Raw genomic sequence first — 19,904 nt, forward strand, 5'->3', positions numbered from 1 at the left:
GCTGCGCTGGGGAAGCCTCTCCACGTCCTCCCACTGCTGCCTCCCAAGGACGTGGCCTTTGCTTCTGCCCCAGGGCGTTGGATGCGGGCTGGGGTGAGGGACCGGCGCCGCTCTCAGTCTTGGACCTGGGGGGCATGCGCTGGTCCCTGAGCTGTCCCAACAGACAGGGAATGGCAAGAGACTAGAGCTGCTCAGCGAGGGCATGAGGCCATGTGGGTGAGGGGGCTCCTGACCCGGCGTGCTGCCCCCGAGGTGGCCCAGCTTGTCCTCTGGGAGTAGCCAGACATTGCTGGCATGGCTGCCCTGGCTTGCACCGATGGTGCACAGCCACCCCTTTTGGGGCTGGGACACCCATCATAGGGCAAAAATGCCACTTTTGGGGCAGGGACACCCCTGGTGGAACAAGGACACATGTTGTGGGGCAGGGATACCACTCACAAGGCACCATGATGGTCTTGCCGTACCTGGTTGGGACCAGCTTGCTACGCCCCGCCATGCCCCACCATGCCTGGCCATGCAGCGGGGAGCAGCCCCCCAGGAATGGCTCCCAGGGCACCTTCTCCACTATCAGCAGGGCACAGGGCACCCAGGCTAAAACAAATCCCCCCTGGGTTGTGCCATGTCCCCCACACCAAGGGCTGGCCAGGGCAGAACCTGGGGAAGTAAGATAGGGCTCAGGGGGACAGAACATGGGTTTCTTGGTGACACCTGGTCCACCGGGCGGGCGGGCTGAGTTTGCCAGGTCTCAGCTACGGTGCTGGCGAGCCCCAAGGCAGCAGTCCGGAGCCGGGAGAGGGCGGCTGGAGCCAGGGCAGGGCCGGCAGCGGCAGCGGAGGAGTTAACTTCCCAGCCTCGCTGCATGAATCTGGAGCTATTAATACTCGCACACTGGTTTAGCTGTCAGAGCGAGCGGCTGCTCTGCCGGTGAGACGAGCCCCGAGGAGCCGCAGCTCGCCGACGACACAACTTTCCTCCGTGAGCGCGCGGTGCTCCCGGCCTGGCCGCCTGCCTGCCAGACCCTGCCAGATCCTGCCGGATCCTGCCAGACCCCACCTGCTGCAAGCCCCTGCGCAGGGAACACTTTCCCTGGCAGCACTGCGGGCACCGTCCTCTGCGCCCGCCACCATCCAGTGCCACATGGGCGCTGGGTGCCGGAGAGGGGCAGCCGCTTTCCCTGGCCTCTAAAGTACCACAGGGCTTGGCCGGACCCCTTGGCCTGGGCGATGCCACCCCAGGTCCCTGTCCACACCCCCTGAGGACCGGTGCTGCCTCCGACCAGGCTGCATGATGGGTGCCAGGGTGGCGCTGGGCATCGCCAGCCCCGGAGCAAGGGCAATGTGGAACACGGCACAACCCGGCGCTACCTCCGTGCGCAGTGAGCAGCCAGCCCTGGCACTCAGCGTGGCCGTGTGAAGGGCTCTCCGACACCATGGCCCTGGGCAGGCGAGCGTAAGCCTCCGGCCGCCGGCGGCACTGGCGAGGGGGAGGAAGATGCCAACACCTCTTCGGCGCTGCCTGGCCTGTGGTCCCCCTCACCCAGCCGCGGCGGCCACCACAGCCGAGCAATGGATTCCTTCTGCTTTGTCTGCTTCCAGAAAGAGGAGCTGCAGCCCCTGCACCTGCACAGGTCAGTGCCGCGGTGCCCGGCCAGGTGGCATGCCGCTGGTGGGGCATGCTGCAAGCCCATGAGGGGCATGGGAACATGGCACCGAGCCGGGCTGGGGGATGATGCCTGGCATGAGAGCTGCCTGCCTTGGCTGCGCCAAAGTTTCCCTTGGAGCAGGCGTATCCTCTCCTGGCCGAAGGAGATCATGGCCCAGTGCTGTGCCGTGCTGTGCCGTGCCACGCCGTGCCATGCCGCACCGCGCCATGCCGTGCCATGCCAGGGGGAGGCTGTGTGCACAGCACGTGTGCGCATCCAGCATGTGCTTCCCTGGCAGCAGGTCTCCAGGGCACGGGGTGGGTGTCCCGTGCCGTGCTGTGCCATGCCGTGTAGTGCCGGTGTGCCCATGGGAGCGGGGCTGTTGGCAGCGGTGTGTGTACCCACAGCATCCCGGGGCGATTCCGCCTACTCCTGCTCACCTGAATGGGGTCCCGGGCCGGACTCTGCTCCCAGGGCCTTGCTGCCGCCCCTGGGGCAGGGGCTGACTGGGGGGTCAGGGGGCCAGGGCAGTTGGGGGGTCCCCAAGGAGGGCCACGAGGCTCCCCAAGGCCTGGCCCTCTCGGCAGCAGCACCAGCACTCACCTCCCCCCCTCCCTGAAAGCTCCTCTCCCATCCGCGCTGCTGAGCGGCAGCCAAGGCGAATGTGCCGATGCCGGAATTAGCCAGGCAGCCAGCAGGGATGCGAGGTGTGAACGCCGGCACATGTTGTGCCCAACTGCTCCTCTGTGGCACCGAGCCACTGCCGGCTCCTGTCCCATGCCACCATACCCAGAGCAAAGCTCCCGCCCCGCCGCAGCCGGGACCCCCCCACAAGCACTGGCTGCCCATGGTGAGGTCCGGGGAGGACGGCGGTGCCGGGCTGGTGGCCAGGCAGAGCTATGGGCTGGGCCGTGGGCGCGTGCCAGTCCAGGCAGTCTGTCCTTCCTCCTGGTATGCAAGAAGCTGTAGGATTTGTTTTAGTGTAAATCACATTTTTTGGAGTCTCGATTCCCATGAGTCGCTGCCCACGAGCTCAGTGCTAGCTGGGAAGGTGCTGGGAGGGGGCTGGGGGACCAGGGATGGGAGAGGGGCCTTTGGGGCGTGGGTGCTGCTGGCTGGAGAGGGACGCAGAGCATCCCCGGGGCTCCTATCTCGTAGCCTGACCTGGGGTTGGAGCTGGTCAGCTGCATCCAGCCTGTCTGTGCTGGGCCACAGGTGGCATGAGTTTGGCGTTCTCAGCCAGGGCGGGGGGTGCCCAGAGTGGCAGTGTGGTGGCCCGAGGTCCTGCATAGTGGCTACATGGACCACCCTTCCCTGCGCGGGGGGATGGCGAGGGATGGTCACCCGTGGCTGGTTCCCAGCGACTTCTCCCGTCCTGCCCTGCTTCGAGGTGGGCTGCGCTGGGTGGGGCTCCCTGTCCCCAAACCCTCCCCTAGTTGTCACCAGCCTGTCCCCACCAGCCTTTCCCTGGGCCTGCCTCCAGACTGTGAGGACAGGGCTGTCATCGCCTGCTGCCGCCGGTACAGCAGCTACCGGAATGGGCTCCCCGTGGGCCGGCGGGGGGGGGTGTGTGGTGGTGGTAGTGCCGGCAGCGGGACCCACCGGGTGCTCCCTGCTCCGCCACCGACCCACCGCCTGGCCTTGGGCATGTCACCCTGAGCCGGAGGGGGAGCGTGGGCCCACGCACGTGGGTGCCGGAGGCAGCGTGCCTGTCCCCGCAGCCTCGCTAGATGGTGCCAGGAGAACGGGCTGCGAGCGGAGGTGGGCGTGCGGTGCCGGACGGTGCCAGGCTGGCCAGGGTGCCAGGGTGCGGGGGCAGGCCCCGTGGCTCTCCCTGTGCTTCCCAGTTCAGTCCCGCTTGCTGCTTTGGCCCCGGTTGGTGATGGGACGGGAAATGCTGTAAGTGGGAGCTGTGGGCACAGCTGTGCCGTGGCCCCAGGCAGCGAGTCAGCCGGCATCTGCAGCTTTAGACCCAGATGGGGGGTGGGACAGTGCCGTGACCCCGTTACACCCCCAAACCTCACGTCCCCCATGAAGAAACCTGTTCTGCTTCTTTTCAGAAGAAACCCATTCAAAAGTAAACCCGTACTGTTTCCTTTCAACCCAGTAGTTGAATAGTCATCATTATGCTCCAGAGCCAACACCACGTCCAAGCTCCCCACAAGTGGCCACAGGCAGATGGTGCTGCAGGTCCTGACCCAGCCTGTGCGGGGGGGGGCCAGCACACAGGACGCTGTGCCCCCTGCCCGGCTGTCTGGGGACCGTCCTATGCCCCCCAGGAGCACGGGATGGAGCTTGGGGGGGCTGTGGGAGGGGAGGCAACACCTTGAAGGCCGCTGGCAGCGGCTGGCGCATCCCCACTAGGCAACTGAGCTGCAGATTGTGCCCCACGGCACCTGGGCTGCGTCTCCTCCCTGACCTTGAGAGCAGCCGCTGGGAATCTCATCCCGGCAGCCACGGCAGAGGATGGCAGCACGCCGCTCAGGGGGACCACCGAGGTGGGGGGCACTTAGCCCCCTGCCCCAGTGCTCCAGGAACCAGCTCCCACCAGCGCCCTTTCTCCTTGAAATCCCCTTGGCTGAGTGCTGTCCGCAGGGACCGAGGGGGCACCCGTTCCCCCCCCAACATGGGTCATGCATCCCAGGCTGGCAATGCGGAGGGGAGCTGGGCGAGCAGCCCTGGCCGCACGGGACGGACAGCGGGCAGCGAAGGTCGCGCCGGTGCCTGCGCCGCGTGGGGAGGCTGGCCTAACCGCAGGGGCAGAGCAGGTTTCGGGGCTCAGTGGATGCTACAGGGTGGAGGGGGGGGGGAACATCCAAAAGCATCTGGGAGACGCTGCCGGCAAATCCCCAAGCTGGCGCTGCGGCTCCCGGCGTGCTCCGCTCGCGCATCGCCCTCCCTCCTTCCCTCCCCGCCTGCTCCTTCCCAGCATCCCTGCCAGCATCTTAAGGCAGGTTTTAGCTCATGTCACCGGAGCGTGACAGGCTGCGGGTGGCCGTGGCACCCCGACCCACATGCTATGTGGGGCACGGCCCCTTGGCTCCCACTCTGCCAGGGAGGAGCAAGTGATGGCGAAGGGACGAGCGACCTTCTCACTGAATTTGGAGGCGATTGGGCTTGCTAGAAATATTTTGGGCTTTTCAGGTCATTTCCCCGCCACCCGCCCTGTCTGAGCACATCCCCTGTGGCACAAGCCAGGATATTTCCTTTCCGAACAGAAATCCCAGGGGCATTTGTGGTCCCTTGGGGAGCTGTGGGCTTATCGCATGGTTTGGGATCGAGCTAGGTGATAAACATGTTTGATCCAGCTCTCTTTCATCTCGCTAATCTTAATTAGTTATTAATATTCTCTAAGTGCTTTGAAGACCACGAGCTCGATGCAAACACTAACTGGTGCTATTGGTGTTACTATTATTCAATCTGTGTGTGACCCACGTGCTGGCGATGTGCCGGTCTGCAGCCTGACAGCCGCAAAATGAGCCACTGAGCCCCACGGAGCCCCACAGAGCCCTGCCGAGCCCCACGGAGCCCTGCCGAGCCCCAGGGAGCCCTGCCGCAGCCCGGCTGGTCCTTCACCAACAGCTCAGCCTCCGTGTACCTGGGGCACGGCACAGTTCCGTCTTCCAACACTGGGGCGGTGACACCGGGACCCGAGCCGCATGCGGGGTGTGCAATGTGCTGTCCCTGCAGCCCCCCGTGGTCCCCGTGCAGGTTCCCCGGGCACTGGCGCCTCAAGCCTGACCTAGAAACAGCCCCGAGCTATAAATAGGGCGAGCCAAAGGAGAGCTCAGAGGCGCAGCCTGAAATGCCGTGAGCAGGAGGCTGCGGGAGCCGGGGAGCCGCAGCTGGGGGACGGTGTGGCAAGGACAGGCAGGGGACACGGGGGGACAGGTGCCTTGTGCAGGTGCTATGGGAAGGGACGAGGCTGGACCCGCTCCATCCCCAGCAGCGATGGAGAGGGGCGTGCGAGGAAGGCTCCGGTGGCTTTTACCAGCCCGTGTCCTGCTTAGGCGGCAGCACAGGGAGCACCCCAACTCTGCCCCGTCTCCCGCGCTATGCCCGTTCCTGGCACCCTAAGAGCCTGTCCTGCCCTGTGCCACCGCTTTCCCAGCCCCACAGCGGCTGGCCTGAGCACCCATCCAGCCTGCCCTGGCTTGCTGGGTCGCTGGGCTCCGGTGACGCAGGGCACGGCATTTCTGCCCTCGTGCTACGCGGAAGCCCCCATCCCGGTGGGGATCGTGCATGCTTGGAGCATCTGAGCCACGGGTGCTGGGAGCTGTGGCAGGGACCGGCGAGCTGGGAGCTGCGGCAGGGACCGGCGAGCGGAGCGGGGGGATCGAGGGGACTGGCAAGCACTTGTGAGCCACAGCTGCCTCTCCCGCTGCCCAGACCCGAGGCCGGCCGTGCCCCAGGTGGCTGCCGGACAGGAGAAGGGTGGCAATGTCACAGCAGCGCCTGGCACCAAATTAAAGAGAAGTGTCAGAATGTGATTCAGCCTCTTGCCTTAAAGTCATTCATAAAAAGACTAATTGCTCTGCATGCTAAACTGGAAGTGGATTAGAGCTGCCAGTGAGTCAGTGGCAATGGCTCCCCTGCCCTCCCCGGTGGCGGGGGGGCTCGGGTGGCAGCAGGACAGCTCTGGTCCCGGTGGAGTGGGCACAACCAGCTCGTACGGCCCACGCGGTGTGGGAACAACCCACCGACACCCCTCGGGAGTGTGGGGCAGCCCCACGGCTGTGGGTTGGCTCAAAGCGGCGGCGTGGGAGTGAAGGGACCTGGTGCTCATCTAAGAGCCAAGGAAGCTGCAAAGCGAATCGTGGCCTGTGTTAAAATGTCCCTGCTCAACCCTGGCAAAATCTGAAATCTGGAAAGACTGGATGTGCCCAGGGATGCTCCGAGGAGGAGCGCGGTGCCTACCCTTTGCCTTCCTGCCACTGTCCCCCAGGCTGGAGGTGCCCGGGAGCTCCCGGTGCCCGCCACTGGCATCTCTTGCTGAACGTGTTGCCAAACTTTAACGAGGCTGAAAGGAAGCCCGCGTGGCGCGTCTGCCTCGGCCGGCTTTCCCTGGCTGGGTCTGAACGGTCCCGCCATTCCTGAGTGCATGGGGGGAAAGCCGCGTGTCCTGCACGTGTTTAGGAGTGACACTTTGGAGGGGCGAGCCGGGTGCTGCCCGTGCCACGGTGGGCATCACCCATGCTGAAGGAGAAGAAATCCGAAGTCTCGGAAGGCGCAGGGAGAGCAGGGGACGGGGAACCTGCCGCCAGCGGGATGTGGTCCTGGGTGAGGACATTTCTGACGCACGGTGCTGATGGCGGTGAACCCCAGATGCTCCAGGCTTGGACTATCGGAGTCTTTTTTCGCTGCGTGCAATGACGAGTGGGGTGGGGAAGGGGTGAGGGGCCCGATCCCTGCGTGGGTAACTGCAGAGGTACCCGTCCCAGCCCCCGCTCACCAGCACGTCCCGCCGGTGGGGTGGTTCCTCGGGACTGAACCCCGTGCCGCTCGGGGCTCCGAAGGCCGGCTCCTGCCCCGGGATGCACCGCTGCTCCCCGCACCGAGCACCCCCGGGGGCTAAACCCACCCGCAACCCCCGCGTGGGCCTGAGACCCACGAGCCGGAGGGGTGCCAGTGCTCGGGGCGGGGGGGGTGGTGGTGGTGGCCGAGGGGCGCGGATGGGGAGCGCCCCGCATCCCCACCGGCGCCCGGGGACACGGCGGCGGAGCCCCCCCCCCCGCCCCCCGGCAACTCCCCGGGGGCTGCGGGGCGGCGCCGGTGCCGGGCGGAGCGCGGGGCGGGGCGGGGCGGCGCGGGGGGCGGCGGGCGGGGGGCGCCGCTCTCCGCGCTCCGCTCCCTCCGCTCCTCCGGTGGCGGCGGCGGGGCCGCGGCATGAGCCCGGCGGTGCGGGAGGCGAGCGGCGCGGCGCGGCCCCGCGCGGGGGGCGGGCGGCGGCGGCGGCGGCGGCGGCGGCTCCTCTCCCGCCGAGGACGGGGCGCGGCGGCTCGCCCCACCGGTAAGGCGGCGGCGGCGGCGGCGGTGGCGGTGGGGAGGGGGCACCGGGGGGCACCGCCCGCTCCGGTACCGGCCCGCGCCTTTGTGGCGGGCGCGGCGGGGCCGCCCTTTGTCTGGGAGGGGGGGGGGGGGAGGCGGGCGTGGGACCGCGGTGGGGCCCCGCCAGGCAAAAAAAAACCAAACCATCACGGCATAACCGGGGCTCCGGGATGAATGGGGGGGTTGCCTCCCGCCGCTCCCCGCAGAGCCCGGGGAAGTGGGGGGGGGGAGGCGTTGAGGCACCGGGCGATGCGGCTGCTGCCCCCGGGGGGGCTCGGCCGCCTCCCCGGTGGGAGCGCGGGGTCCCGCCGGCGGCCGCCTCCCGGGGTGGGGGGGACACGGAGCGGGTCCCTCCTCCGGCCGGTGCCACCTGCGCCCCGGGCCGGCCCCGGGCCCTGCGGCCGCGGGGACAAAGTCGGGGCCGGAGACGGAAGCGGCGTGAGTCACACTTGAAAGGAGTTTGTGGCGGAGCGGGGATGGAGCCGGGGGGGGGGGGGGGCGACAGCGGGGAGGGAGGGGTTGTGCCCTCGCAGCCCTGCGCTGGCCGCGGGGCCGGTTTCCGAGGGGTCCCGGTGAATTGAGGGGGGGGGCTCTGGAAGGATGCACGGCGATGGAAAGCGGCTGGAGGCTGGGGAAGGGGAGCGGGGAGGGGAGAGCGGGCGAGAGGTGGCCTGGGGGGCAGCTGAGGCCATCTCCCCTCGTCATCTCCCCTCGTCATCTCCCCTTGTCTCCCCTTGTCATGTCCCCTTGTCACCTCCCCTCGCGGTGTGGGTGCGGGAGCCGGCCTCCAGCCCGCACCAGCCTCTTGCCGGCTGCGGCTCGGGCAGGGGGAGCGTGACCCACTTTCCTCCAGGTCCGGCCTCGCTGGCGCTGCGGCCGCGGGCGGGCGACGCCGGCCGGGAGTCCTGCCGCAGCTCGGAGAGACGGGTGAGCGGCACGGGGGAGCGCGGCGGTTCCGTTCCGGATCTGGCGTTGGGGTGTCGCCTGGCGGGAGGCGAAACCTCGGAGCTGGATGCCCGCATGCCAAACCCCGACCCGCCTGGCTCACGGTGTCACCCCAGCGTGGCCGCGAGCGGGGTGTTACCGTACCCTACCCGGGATGCTGCGGGAGGAGGTTGCCTGGGGAGCGAAGGCGAGGCGGGGGAGAGGTGGGAGCATCCCCCTCGGTGGGAGCCGGGGCCGAGGCGGGGGCCGCCGGGGCGATGCCTGGGCTGCGGGGTTACAGCAGCTCCGGCCACGAGGGTCCCGCACGGGGCGGGATGCGACCCCGCCGCGTGTAAAGGCCATGAAGCCCCTTGGAGCAGAGGTAGGGCTGGTTTTCGCGGCAGGGTGACGTGCCCCGTTGCCCCCAAGAGCGAGAGGGGCCGAGGGGCCGGCTGGCCCTGTCCAGGGGGACCGGGCGGGCGATGGGCAGGTGCCGCTCGGGGCGTTTGTCTTTGCAGATCCCAAACGTGCGACGCTGCCGGCGCTGGTGGAAGAGTTTTGGGAGGGAGATGATGACAGGCTGATGAAACCAATCAAACAATGAAGTAATCATAAATCCCCGGTGCTGGCGGCGAGGCGCGGCAAAGGCGGGAGGAGCTGGAGGCTGGAGTAGCTGAGGTCCTAATGAAGCCATCCCGCTCGTCAGGAAAAATCCCGGGAGGCCCAAGCGCTGAAAGGCGGCCAAGGTCCTGCCATTGGGGGCCAATGGACGGAGATGGCACGGTGCAGATGAGGGCAGGGAAAATCCTGCTAGCAGCTCCAGGAGAGCAGTGTGGAGGGCACGGAGGATGGCGGCGGGAGGGGAGAGCAGTGGCTCCCCAGAGAGCGGCTGCCACCCGTGCCTCGGCAGGATGACGAGAGCCGTCGGAGGAGAGAGCCTGGTTAACGGCTTTATTTGCTCTTCCCAAATTCACCACCGAAACCTGAATCCCGGGACCAAAGGCTGAAGAAGCTTGTCACAGGCTCATGGCCGGGATGGGAGATGGTTCGTGCTACGGGGGATGCTACGGATGGGTGTGACAGGGCCTGACCCTGCCCCACAGCTGAGACATCCCCACTGGGAGAGCAGCTCCCGCCGACTGGGAGCCTGCACGTTTCTGGGTGTTCGTCAGCTTTGCCGAAGCCGATCCTGGCGCCGGGCTTTCTGCTCTGGTCCGGGCAAGGAGCTAGTATGAGAAACTCCAGATAACTGGGAATTCAGCACCATTGCGTGGAGAAGTGTCCCAAACTGGGAGCACTGGGAAGTCACCGTTGCTGCGGGTGCTTTGGCGGAGGTTTGGTGCTGGTTCAGGCTCGTGGTGCAAGCGGCACTTGAGTGTTTCCCAGCGCCTTCCCACCACCATGGAGCCGGCGAGAGGACATGGAGATGTGCCCCATCCATCGCCTCTTTGGGGGGGGTGGCTGCTCCTCCTGCGTCACGGGATGCTGGCAGAGGGGCTCTTCCCAAAATGCTGCCCACCTGCAGCCGCTGGCCAGTTTCCCTGTGCCGTGTTGTGACCAGCCGCTTCCCGGACACGCTCGGCTTGTCTTAAGCGGCTTTGGACGGTGCTGGGGCGGCGTGTGGGTGGAGGGACCCTCTCCCCATGTGTGTTTTGCTGCTTTTGGTGGGGTGGGAGGCAGCAGCCGTTCTGGGCGGTGGGCAACGCTGCCTGCAGGCAGCCCCGATTGTCCGGACGTGGCGGGTACCCGTGGCTCCGAGCCCCGATGAGATGCCTGTTCCACTCCCCTCCCCGTGCCCGTGGAGACGGCCTCGTTAGGCGAAGGTGCCTTTGTGAGCCCTCCCTGGGTGCCGGCCTGCTGCTGCCCCCAGAAAGCGCAGCTAATAACGCCTCATGCCGGCATGCTGGTCCCAGCAGCACAGAGGAGATGAGAGGATGTCCCCGGAACGGGGTCAGGCAGGAACGGAGGCAGCGGAGGCTGGAAATGGAGCAGGGTGCTGGGAGGCAACGGCTTGGCGCAGGGCATGGCCACGGCACCGCCTGTGCCCCTTGCCCTGGCATCACTCGGCCTCCAGCCTGCCAGGCTGGGGGGGGAGTCAGCGTTACCCACTAATAACTAATACCAATTACACCATAATTAATGAGCAAGCTGCTGTTGTAGTGAGCGTCACAGCAGCGGGAGGGTTTGGGGATGGGGAGAAATCAAAGCTCTGCAAAATACACGTGGTGCAGCCGGGGCACCCGCAGGGGCAGAGCAGCGTGTGTCTGCGCCTGCTCTGCTGCCGGGTATTTCTCATTTCTCCCCTCTCTAAAGAGAAATCTGGGTCTTGTAGAGACTCTAACCTGGCCCTGCGTGTTTTTTTCCCTTTGTCTTCCCAATTCTTGCCCCAGAGCAGCCCAAGGCACAAGTCCTGGCCCCTTGCCGGGCTTCCAGTATGCCTTCTCGCTGTAGAGACCCCTGTATCAGGCTCAGCCCAAAACCCTTTTTCCTTTGACCCCGCTCAGTAACCGTGTTGTTTTTCTGACCTGTCGGTGTCTGATGTGGCCACAGGGTATTTTTTTCGCCCTTCCCCTCTTAATTTCCAAGCAGCCGCTGCTCCAGCAGCCTCCTCTGCCGGGTGCCTGGGGCAGCTCTCCCGGGCGGCCTCTGCTCCTCTCAATGAGCTCTTAATGAGTTTGCAATTACTTATTGGCAGAGACGATGAGCCCAGGGCTGGGCGTGCAGCGGAGCGGGATGCGGAGCAGGGGAAAGCATCCTCTTGCAGGGAGTGGCATCGGGGTGAGAGCGGGTTGGCAGTGCTGACCCTGGTACCTGGTGGGATGCCGGGCTCCGGATACGGGATGCAATCCTCCTGGGAGGTGCTCCGCGGTGTTGGGGATGGAGCCGGGGAGGTTTGGGGAGAGCAGCGGCAGCTGCTGACGGGAGACAAGTGGCTGCCTATAAATACCTGCCAGGGAGCGAGGAAGAGGTGGGTGGATTATCCTCCTCACTCAATGAGATAAATGGTTCTGAAGCTTAAACACAGAACAATTTTAGTCTGAATAGTAGGAGAAATGGTTCAGGACGCGGAGATGACGGCACAAACCGCCTGCGATGAGTGGCGGGGTCCTGGTGCTGCTTGGCAGCATCTTCGCTGCCTCTTTGCCATTCCCCGGGGTCCTGTGCTGTGGGGGCCTTCTCCAGGACTCAGCTGGGATGCACATCGTTCCTCTCTGGTTTTAAAAGCTCATTCTTCAAGAACACCTGAAACAACTGAGCTGGGGGACCATGTGCCGGGCGGGTGGTTTTGGCTTCCTTCGGGTGCGGCGCTGGCTCCTCTCCCCCGGTGCTTCGGGGCTGTGCCGTGGAGGCGGGAGAGGAGCTGGCGTGCCAGGAAAAGGCCCCATTTCTGCTCTGATTTGACCCGACTTGGCATGTGGCCGCATGGGCGGTTGTGTTGGCATGACTGGTGTAGGCTGAGGATGCAGGACCTCAACGCCAGCCGTGCCAGGCTGGCAGCATCTCTCGCCATGTTGGCACTGGCGCCCCATTCCCTGCCATCCCTGTGAGCGTGCAGAACCGGCTGGAAATGAGCCCTCGCTCCCTCTTCCCGCTGCTGCCCCACTTTGCTGCTTACATCAAACCCAACGTGTTTTCAAAAGTATTTCAATTTTTAATGAAAACTTCTGCGCTTACACTTTTTTTGGCCTCAGTGCATTGGTATTTTGCCCACCATCGCTGTTTGGTTTTCCCCGGGATTGGTGTTGGCTCTGCGTTCCTGTTAGCCTTGACAAAGTGGGGTGCGTTGCACCGAGCTGGCCGTAACGGAGGCACCGTGGCAGGATCCTGGCAGCGCCTGCGTTCCTGGCAGCACGGCCCCATGCCTGCCCTGCGACCCGCACCACAGCAGGTTTGCCTGCTCCATAAAGCACCGCAAACACAGCAGCCGCAGCCCTTGGGTGGCTGCGAAAGCCTGGCAGGCAGCAGGCAGGGGACTTGGCGTGGTGGGACACCAGTTTCTGATGAGCATTTCTCGGTCGCCAGTTAGGAAGGAGCCGCCTGGAAAACCCAACAGGTTTAGCCAAGGGAAAAAGCAAATAGCCATTGACTTGGAGAGCTCTTCTAAGCAGCCGTCAGTCCTTCACCTCCTCTCTCCCATCCCACCAGCAGATTTTTTTCTCTAACCCCAACTTTGCCGACTTGAATAATCGCATTTCAACACCGGTTAATTAAGAGACATTGACGAGCCTGATTGTAAATTCAAGTGTAGACAGAATTCTTCTTGCAGGATGCTGGGAGCTGTTTTTAGTCATGCATCCATCGAGCTGCTGTGCTGATCCACCTCCACCTCCAGCACCCAGACACTGAAATGGTGCTCCTCTTCCAGGAGGCCAATAAAACACTATGGAGATGAGCTGCTTTGGAGATCTTATGAGTCAAGCCGCTACATTTTTGGAACATCATGATGTTGAAGTTCCTTTTCTATTTTTCGCCCAACTTCCCAGGAAAAAAAAAAAAAAAAAAAAAAAATTAAGAAGCTGAGCTCTGCTTTGGGATGAGAGGCAGCACCATGGTGGAAAGAAAGGAGAGGGAGAGGTTGGAGATCAGGCTCAGCCTTGTTGGGAAAAGGCTGGGAGGATCCTCATGCATTGGGCAGGACCCTGACCCCGGGGTTCTGCGGGTGCTTCGTGGGTGCCCGTGGGGCATCCAGCACCGTTTGGGGTGGCTGTCCCAGCCCCTTCATGGCCGTGGCGTGGGGCTTGGCCCGCGGGCATTGCCTGGGCCCCCTCCTGTGGTGGGGCGGCTTGTGCGCACCCTCCAGCACGGCCGCTCTCAGCCTCCATCTTTCGCAGCCGTGGGCTCGCCGCCCGCGAAACACCGTATAGATGTTTTGCGGGCGGCGAGCCCACGGCTGTAGCTGCCGAGCACCTGTGCCGCATCCCCGGCTGCCCGCCGATCGGACCCCCGGATGCCATTATTCCCGGCAGCAAGCAGGATTCATTTTAGAGTGGGATTTTTTCCCCCCAGTGAGACGCCGCATTAAAAATCTAAATATAAACCGGCGCCCGCCCGGCTGCTGTCCCATGATTTTTGTCAATCTGCTACAAAATCAAAAGTAGCCGGATTTATCTGCTGTGGTACCCACCGGCCCCAGGGGGCCCGTGTCTCTGCTCAGGACTCGCTCTGCGCAGGGCGGTCATGCTGCGCTCTCGTGCGTGCTTCCAGTGTGGGGTGGCTTGGCAGGGCATTGGGTTTGTGCTCTTGGGGATGATGGAGGGTGATGCAGCGCCCTGAAGACAGAGGAGATCCCGGGGTGGTTTTGCCGTGGTGGCGGCGTGGCGGGTGAGTCCAAGCTCGGGTCTCATTGCGGGGATGGCCAGAGTGAGGGAAAACGGCCGCCGGTTTGTCGGGAGTGAGGAACGTCGGTGCTGTTGTCCACGCGCCGCTGACCAGGCTCTGCACCAGAGTGTCCAGCACCTTGGTTGGGGAAAGCCGAGAGTCGGTGCTGACGGATGGTCAGAGGATGGTCAGATGGTGGAGTGATTTGCTGCAGAGCCATCGTGTCGCCGCTCGATGCCTGCGGTGTGGCCCTGGCCCTGCTCCGGAGCATCGCAGGCTCGCAGGCGGGCTCGGCTCTGGAGGGGGCTCTGGTGCTCTGCAAAGGTGGGAGGGTGGAGGGGACAGGGCTGGCTCCTGGGGTCCCCACTGGGAACTGCGGCAGCAGTGGGGAGCCCCAAAGGGCCTCAGCTCCCATCCTGCGCGGTGGCTGTGAACTCACCAGGGCCGAGGAAATGTGTGTGTGTGTGTCCGTCCGTCTGTCCGTCTGCCCATGCCCCTGCCCTCCTGGTTCTGCCATGCCCCGAGCCCTCACTTTGCCCCCAGACATCCCCCCTGAGTTGGAGGCGCAGGGGCCACTGCACGCCCTGGCCCTGCCCCGCACGGCTGCAGCCCCTGCGGAGGCTGGAGCATCCTCTCTAGAGCCATTGGGTTGGTGTCCCCTGGGGACAGAGGGGTGGCACCCAGCGGGTGCTGCTCAGCACCGGCCCAAGCAGCCCGGTGTCCCTTTGCAAGGTGCCGTGGCTCCCAGCCCCGGGGACGGGACGGGGCACGGTGGCTTTGCAGCACCCACCGAAAGTGGTGACGCGCCTCTGCCTTGCAGCGCAGCCATGAGCGCGGGTTCGATTGAGCAAGAGCCGTCGCGCAAGCTGGCCTGCTGCGGGGTGCCCCTCATCACCGAGGACATGCAGTCCCTGGCCATCCGCACCCTCTCAGGCACCGACATCAGCAAGCACTACGACCTCATCCGCGAGCTCGGCAAGGGCACCTACGGCAAGGTGGACCTGGTGTCCCACAAAAGCACAGGTGAGGGGACTGTGGGGGGGGGTGGGTGCGGGGGACGTGACCACGTTGGGAGCAGGGTGTCCAGCATGTCCCGACCGTGCCCCAGGCTCATCCCCATCCCCTGCCCACTGCAGGCACCAAAATGGCCCTGAAGTTCGTCAACAAGAGTAAGACGAAGCTGAAGAACTTCCTGCGGGAGTTCAGCATCACCAACACGCTCTCCTCCAGCCCCTTCATCATCAAGGTCTTCGATGTGGTCTTCGAGACCGAGGACTGCTACGTCTTCGCTCAGGAGTATGCCCCCGGCGGGGACCTCTTCGACATCATCCCGCCACAGGTGGGAGCCCCCGCCCCTCCTGTGGGAGCCTTTTTGGGGCAGTGGCCATCTGGGAGGGTGCCCCATGCGCAGGGACCGGGCATCCCTGTGTGGGTCAGCCCCAACCACAAGCACCTACGAGCAAGTCTGGGACCCGTCACCTGTCCCCTGGGTGGCCCGAGATCCGTCATCCATCCCTAGGGTGAGCTGGGACCCATCACCCATCTCCTGGGTGGCCTGGGACCCATTGCCTGTCCCTAGAGTGGTCTGGGACTCATCACGCATCCCTAGGGTGGCCTGAGACCCATCACCCTTCCCCTGGGGAGCCTGGGACCCATCGCCCATCCCTTGGGTGGCCTTGGACCCATCACCCATCTCCTGGAGGTCCTGACACCCATCACCCATCCGTAGGGTGGCCTGGGACACATTGCCTGTCCCTAGAGTGGTCTGGGATTCATCACCCATCCCTAGGGTGGGCTGGGACCCAACACCCATGCTTTGGGTGGCCTCGGACCCATCACCCATCCCCTGGAGGTCCTGACACTCATCCCCCATCCGTAGGGTGGCCCGGGACCCACCACCCATCTCCCTGCCGCAGAGAGCACCCCAGATAAAAGCAGCCGCGACCGTGTCAGATGTGTAACGACATACAGATATGGCGGTCCCCGAGCTGGGTGGGATCACCACAGGGCTCGGTGGCGGGTGGCTGATGCCGTGTCCCCGCACCCGCAGGTGGGGCTCCCCGAGGAGCTGGTGAAGCGCTGCGTGCAGCAGCTGGGCCTGGCCCTCGACTACATGCACAGCAAGAGCCTGGTGCACCGGGACATCAAACCGGAGAACGTCCTGCTCTTCGACCGCGACTGCCGCCGCATCAAACTGGCCGACTTCGGCATGACCCGCAAGGTGGGCTGCCGGGTCAAGCGCATCAGCGGCACCATCCCCTACACGGCGCCCGAGGTTTGCCAAGCCGGGCGGGCGGAGGGCTTCGCCGTGGACACCAGCATCGACGTCTGGGCTTTCGGGGTGCTCATCTTCTGCGTCCTCACCGGTAACTTCCCCTGGGAGGCGGCGGCGGCTTCCGACGCCTTCTTCGAGGAGTTTGTGCGGTGGCAGAAGGGGCGGCTGGGGGGGCTGCCCTCGCAGTGGCGACGCTTCACAGACAGCGCCCTGCGCATGTTCCAGCGCCTGCTGGCCCTCGACCCCGAGAAGCGCTGTCCCGTCAAGGAGGTCTTCTACTTCATCAAGTGCGACCTGATGGCCGAGGTGCGGCGCCGACCCTCCTACCGCTCCCGCAAGCACGCCGGGGACAAGCTCCCCGCCGGTCCCCATCGCCACGAGGCGGCCGGCTCCTGCACCCCCGCTCCGCTCAAGAGGACCGTCCTGACCGAGGGGAGCGGACCGCGCGGCTCCGAGCCGAGCGCGGCCCCCCCGGGGACGGCGAGCAGGACAGACGGACGGCAGGACAAAGGCAAAGGGCAGATGGTCCTGGCCACAGCAATAGAGATCTGCGTCTGACAGCGCCGGGGCGGCATGCGGCGGCCGCCCGTCCCGTCCCGTCCCCCGGCCTCGGGGATGGGGGGTGTCGCTCGTGGTGGTGGCACGAGCCGGGACCAGGCTCCAGATCTCCCAAAGCAAAAAAAGAAAAGAAACAAAAACGAAGAGGAAAAGGACAAAACCGGTTGCGCTCTGTAGCGCCGAGGATGCTGATCCCCCCCACCCTGCCTGGGTGATGCCGGCGGTGGGAGCCCGGCCAAGGGCACCGCTCGCTACCGGGGAGGACGTCGGTGCCCCTGGCTCCTGCCGTGGCCGTGCCACCCCCTCCAAGGCTCCCCCCAGGGTGGCACGAGGAGGAGTGTCCCAATACGGGGAGGAAGAGCTCGGGGCGGGGGGCTTCGTTGGTGGGGGCCACCACCCAGGGCTGGGGGGGTGCAGGGCAGCCAGTGCCCACCGGCCCTCCCTCTCCCCGTGCTCGGCCCCCAGCCAGGGCGAGGGAAGGCCGATGACCCCCGCACGGTGGAGGAGGCCTCTGGGGAGCTTTGGGGGGGGTGGTGATTTGCCCCCTTCCACGGGTCCCTGCCCCACCGGTGGGGACCAGGAGGGGATGGGGAGGCGGGCGCCGTGGCCGGTGATGGGCAGCCGGGGGGGGGTCACCGGCAGCCCGGGACCCCCGGCAGCCCCGGCTGCCTCCCTGCCACTGGAGGTGCTGGCAGCCATCGATGTAGCAAGTGTCCCTGTCTGTGTGTCGTCGTGCGTCCCAGCCGCAGGCACTGGCAGCCCCTGTCCCCCCTGCCCTGCCCCGCGGGGCGGCCACGGCCCCCTCCCAGGCGGGAGCTGTGCTCCGGGCTTCGGCCGGTGGCTGCGGTGCCGGCTATCCGGCAGGTCGGATGCTCGGGGCCGGGCTGGCTCTGCCGTGGTGTTGTCCCCTTGTCCCTTTTGCAGACTTTTTGTACCCAGCGACTGGAAAAGGTGGCGGCGGTGCATCTCCAGGCTGGTCTGCACGACCTGGGGAGAAGGGGATGGGGGCTTCGAGCGGCCTCCCGAAGGTCCGCGTGGTTCCCTGTGCTGTCCCCATCACCCCTCCTTGCTGTCACCCCTTCCCCAAACCCGGGTTCCCCTCCCCTGAGGCTGGCAGGGAGGAGGCAGCGGGGTAAATCCCCCCGGGGCCGGCTGCGGCGAGGCAGGGTGGCGGTGGCAGGAGCCGCTGGTGGCCCCTTAGTGACAATGTCATGGGGGGGTGCGTGTGTGGGGGGTCACAACTCCCCTCCTGGTTTTGGGCACCCAGGGCGGCAGGGGGCTCACCCCGCTGCTGGGGTGGGGAGGCTGGGGGGCACCCTAAGGTGGCAGCACCCAAGCCCTGGCACATTTCGGGCTTCCCTCCCATCGGGTGGGCGCCGTGGGGACCCCCAGTCCCCCGGCCCCTCCGGCCCCCCAATTCCCACACAAAGGGCTATAATGCTATTCAGCAGCAGCAGCAGCAGTTTACACAGCAGGCGGGTGCCCGGCCGGCCCCCCCGCCACCGCCGCTGCCCCCCCCCATCCCTGCAGCACCCACCCCTGCCCGCCACCCGCCCGCGGTGCCAGGGCCGAGGGCCGGTTTTAGAAGTAGCATTGCCCCGATGTAGAGACGCTAGGCGTGGTTTTTTCTCCTTTTTGCCTTAGGTCCCTCGATGTCCTCGATCTTTCGTGCAATAATGTAGATAAGGGATCCCGGCCGTCCCTGGGAGGGCTCGGTTGTACCTCCCCAGGCGGTCTGTCCCACGGCGGGGGGCCCGGGTGTGATTTCTGTTCCCGTCGAGGTCGCTGTGTCGGTAGGTTGTCGGGTTTTTATTTCCAATTCCCTCGGCTGTCGGGTTTCGGACCTTCTTCCCGTAGGAGAGGCTGTAGTGTCACAGACGTTACCTCAGTTTGTCACTGTTGAAAAGGATTAAAAAAAAACAAACAAAAAAACCAACTAAAACCGTAAAAAATGACAAAATACATAGTTATAAAAGCAAAAAAAAAATTCTCAATGGCGGTGAAGACTTTTTTTTTAAGTAAAACCAACGTGACGCTGCTTGTGCAGCTGCAGGCGGGCTGGGAGCACTGCCCGCCTTTGCCCCGCTGTGGCCTCGGGGCTCACTGTCCCCCCACTTTCACCCTGTCTCCCCCCATGCCCGGCTGCCGTGGGCACCCCAGGGTGGGAGGGAAGGGGACCGGGGAGCAGCACAGCGGGGCCGTGGGGGAGGGTGGTGGCACCCGTGGGTGGGGGGGGACCCAGCCACCCTCGGTGCAGCCCCCTCCAAACAGGCAGGGCTGCCTGACGCCAAATGTATTCCAGCCACGTCCGCAGGCTAATTTCAATTTCCTGGTAATTATGCAAATGAATGTGGATTTAATTAAGGGCAGATTTCATTAAAGTCTTCTTGGGGAAATGAGAACAGGGTGGGGGAGAGAGAGGAGGAGGAGGTAGGGAAGGAAAGATGAAGGCAGCGCCCACCCCAGAAGATAAATGGCTGCAGGGGATACCGAGGGGATGGGATGGGATCCCTTGGGAGCGGGGGCCCTGCCCGCTCCTTGCCACGGGACCCCCATTGCAGGGGGGCTCAGGGTCCCCAGCCCAGAGGCGGGGGGGCTGTGTGGGGCAGGTGCGTAGCATGGCTGGGGGGGGGGGCCAGCGCCCGGGATGGACCCCAGGAAGATGCGGCTGCGGCTTCTCGGGTGCATCTCCAGCCCCGCTCCAGTGATGAGGGCAGCAGGCAGCGAGCCCTGGTCATCCGCCGACTTCAGCAGCGAAGGCTTTCATCTCCTTTCCCTTCTCGTCAGGGCAGGGAAAGCGTTTCTTTGACACGTGATTTATTTTTTTCCTCTTCCCCAGCTAAAAATACAGATTTGGCCACACCAAAAGGTCTAGGAAATCAGTGTCATTGTCACCAGGCGCTGGCTGGAAGGACCCTCCCCGATCGCAGACAAAAAAGGAAACGCTGCCATTTGACGTCTTTGAAATGAACCACTCGGGTTGCTTTCAGCTGAACCGTCTTTAATTCAAAGTGAAATGGCTAATTTTATCCCAGCAAGGTCGGGGATGCTGAGAGCCCGTCAGTGCTGGGAGGGTGGGGGCTGCTCATCTCCAGGTGAAACCTTCAGACCCAAAACCAGTGGTGAAAGCGGCGCTTT

The 19,904-nt window shown here is 65.0% G+C and overlaps 1 protein-coding gene across 4 annotated transcripts; it reads left to right on the plus strand.

Annotated features, from left to right (window-relative positions):
* The first annotated feature begins 913 nt into the window (after positions 1-913).
* On the plus strand, positions 914-18,698 carry SBK1 (SH3 domain binding kinase 1). Of its 4 annotated transcripts, none has more exons than XM_069809712.1 (4): positions 914-1,627; positions 14,754-14,956; positions 15,070-15,272; positions 15,984-18,698. In XM_069809712.1, exons 1-4 carry the CDS (start codon positions 1,566-1,568, stop codon positions 16,764-16,766), a joined length of 1,251 nt encoding a protein of 416 aa, XP_069665813.1. In that variant the 5' UTR covers positions 914-1,565; the 3' UTR covers positions 16,767-18,698. The 4 variants fall into 4 exon arrangements, with proteins under 4 accessions (XP_069665813.1, XP_069665815.1, XP_069665817.1 ...); XM_069809714.1 differs by lacking the exon at positions 914-1,627 and adding an exon at positions 6,900-6,922; XM_069809716.1 differs by lacking the exon at positions 914-1,627 and adding an exon at positions 7,484-7,652.
* Positions 18,699-19,904: the final 1,206 nt, after the last annotated feature.

This window comes from Haliaeetus albicilla, chromosome 22, assembly GCF_947461875.1.
Source record: "Haliaeetus albicilla chromosome 22, bHalAlb1.1, whole genome shotgun sequence".
Classification (NCBI taxonomy): domain Eukaryota; kingdom Metazoa; phylum Chordata; class Aves; order Accipitriformes; family Accipitridae; genus Haliaeetus; species Haliaeetus albicilla.

Bases quoted from the DNA above. Each gene is read 5' to 3' on its own strand.
- SBK1 (XM_069809712.1), top strand. From the start codon at position 1,566: ATGGATTCCTTCTGCTTTGTCTGCTTCCAGAAAGAGGAGCTGCAGCCC. The intron at 1,628-14,753 runs GTCAGTGCCGCG...TCTGCCTTGCAG, and splicing joins CAGCCCCTGCACCTGCACAG to CGCAGCCATGAGCGCGGGTT. The intron at 14,957-15,069 runs GTGAGGGGACTG...TGCCCACTGCAG, and splicing joins GGTGTCCCACAAAAGCACAG to GCACCAAAATGGCCCTGAAG.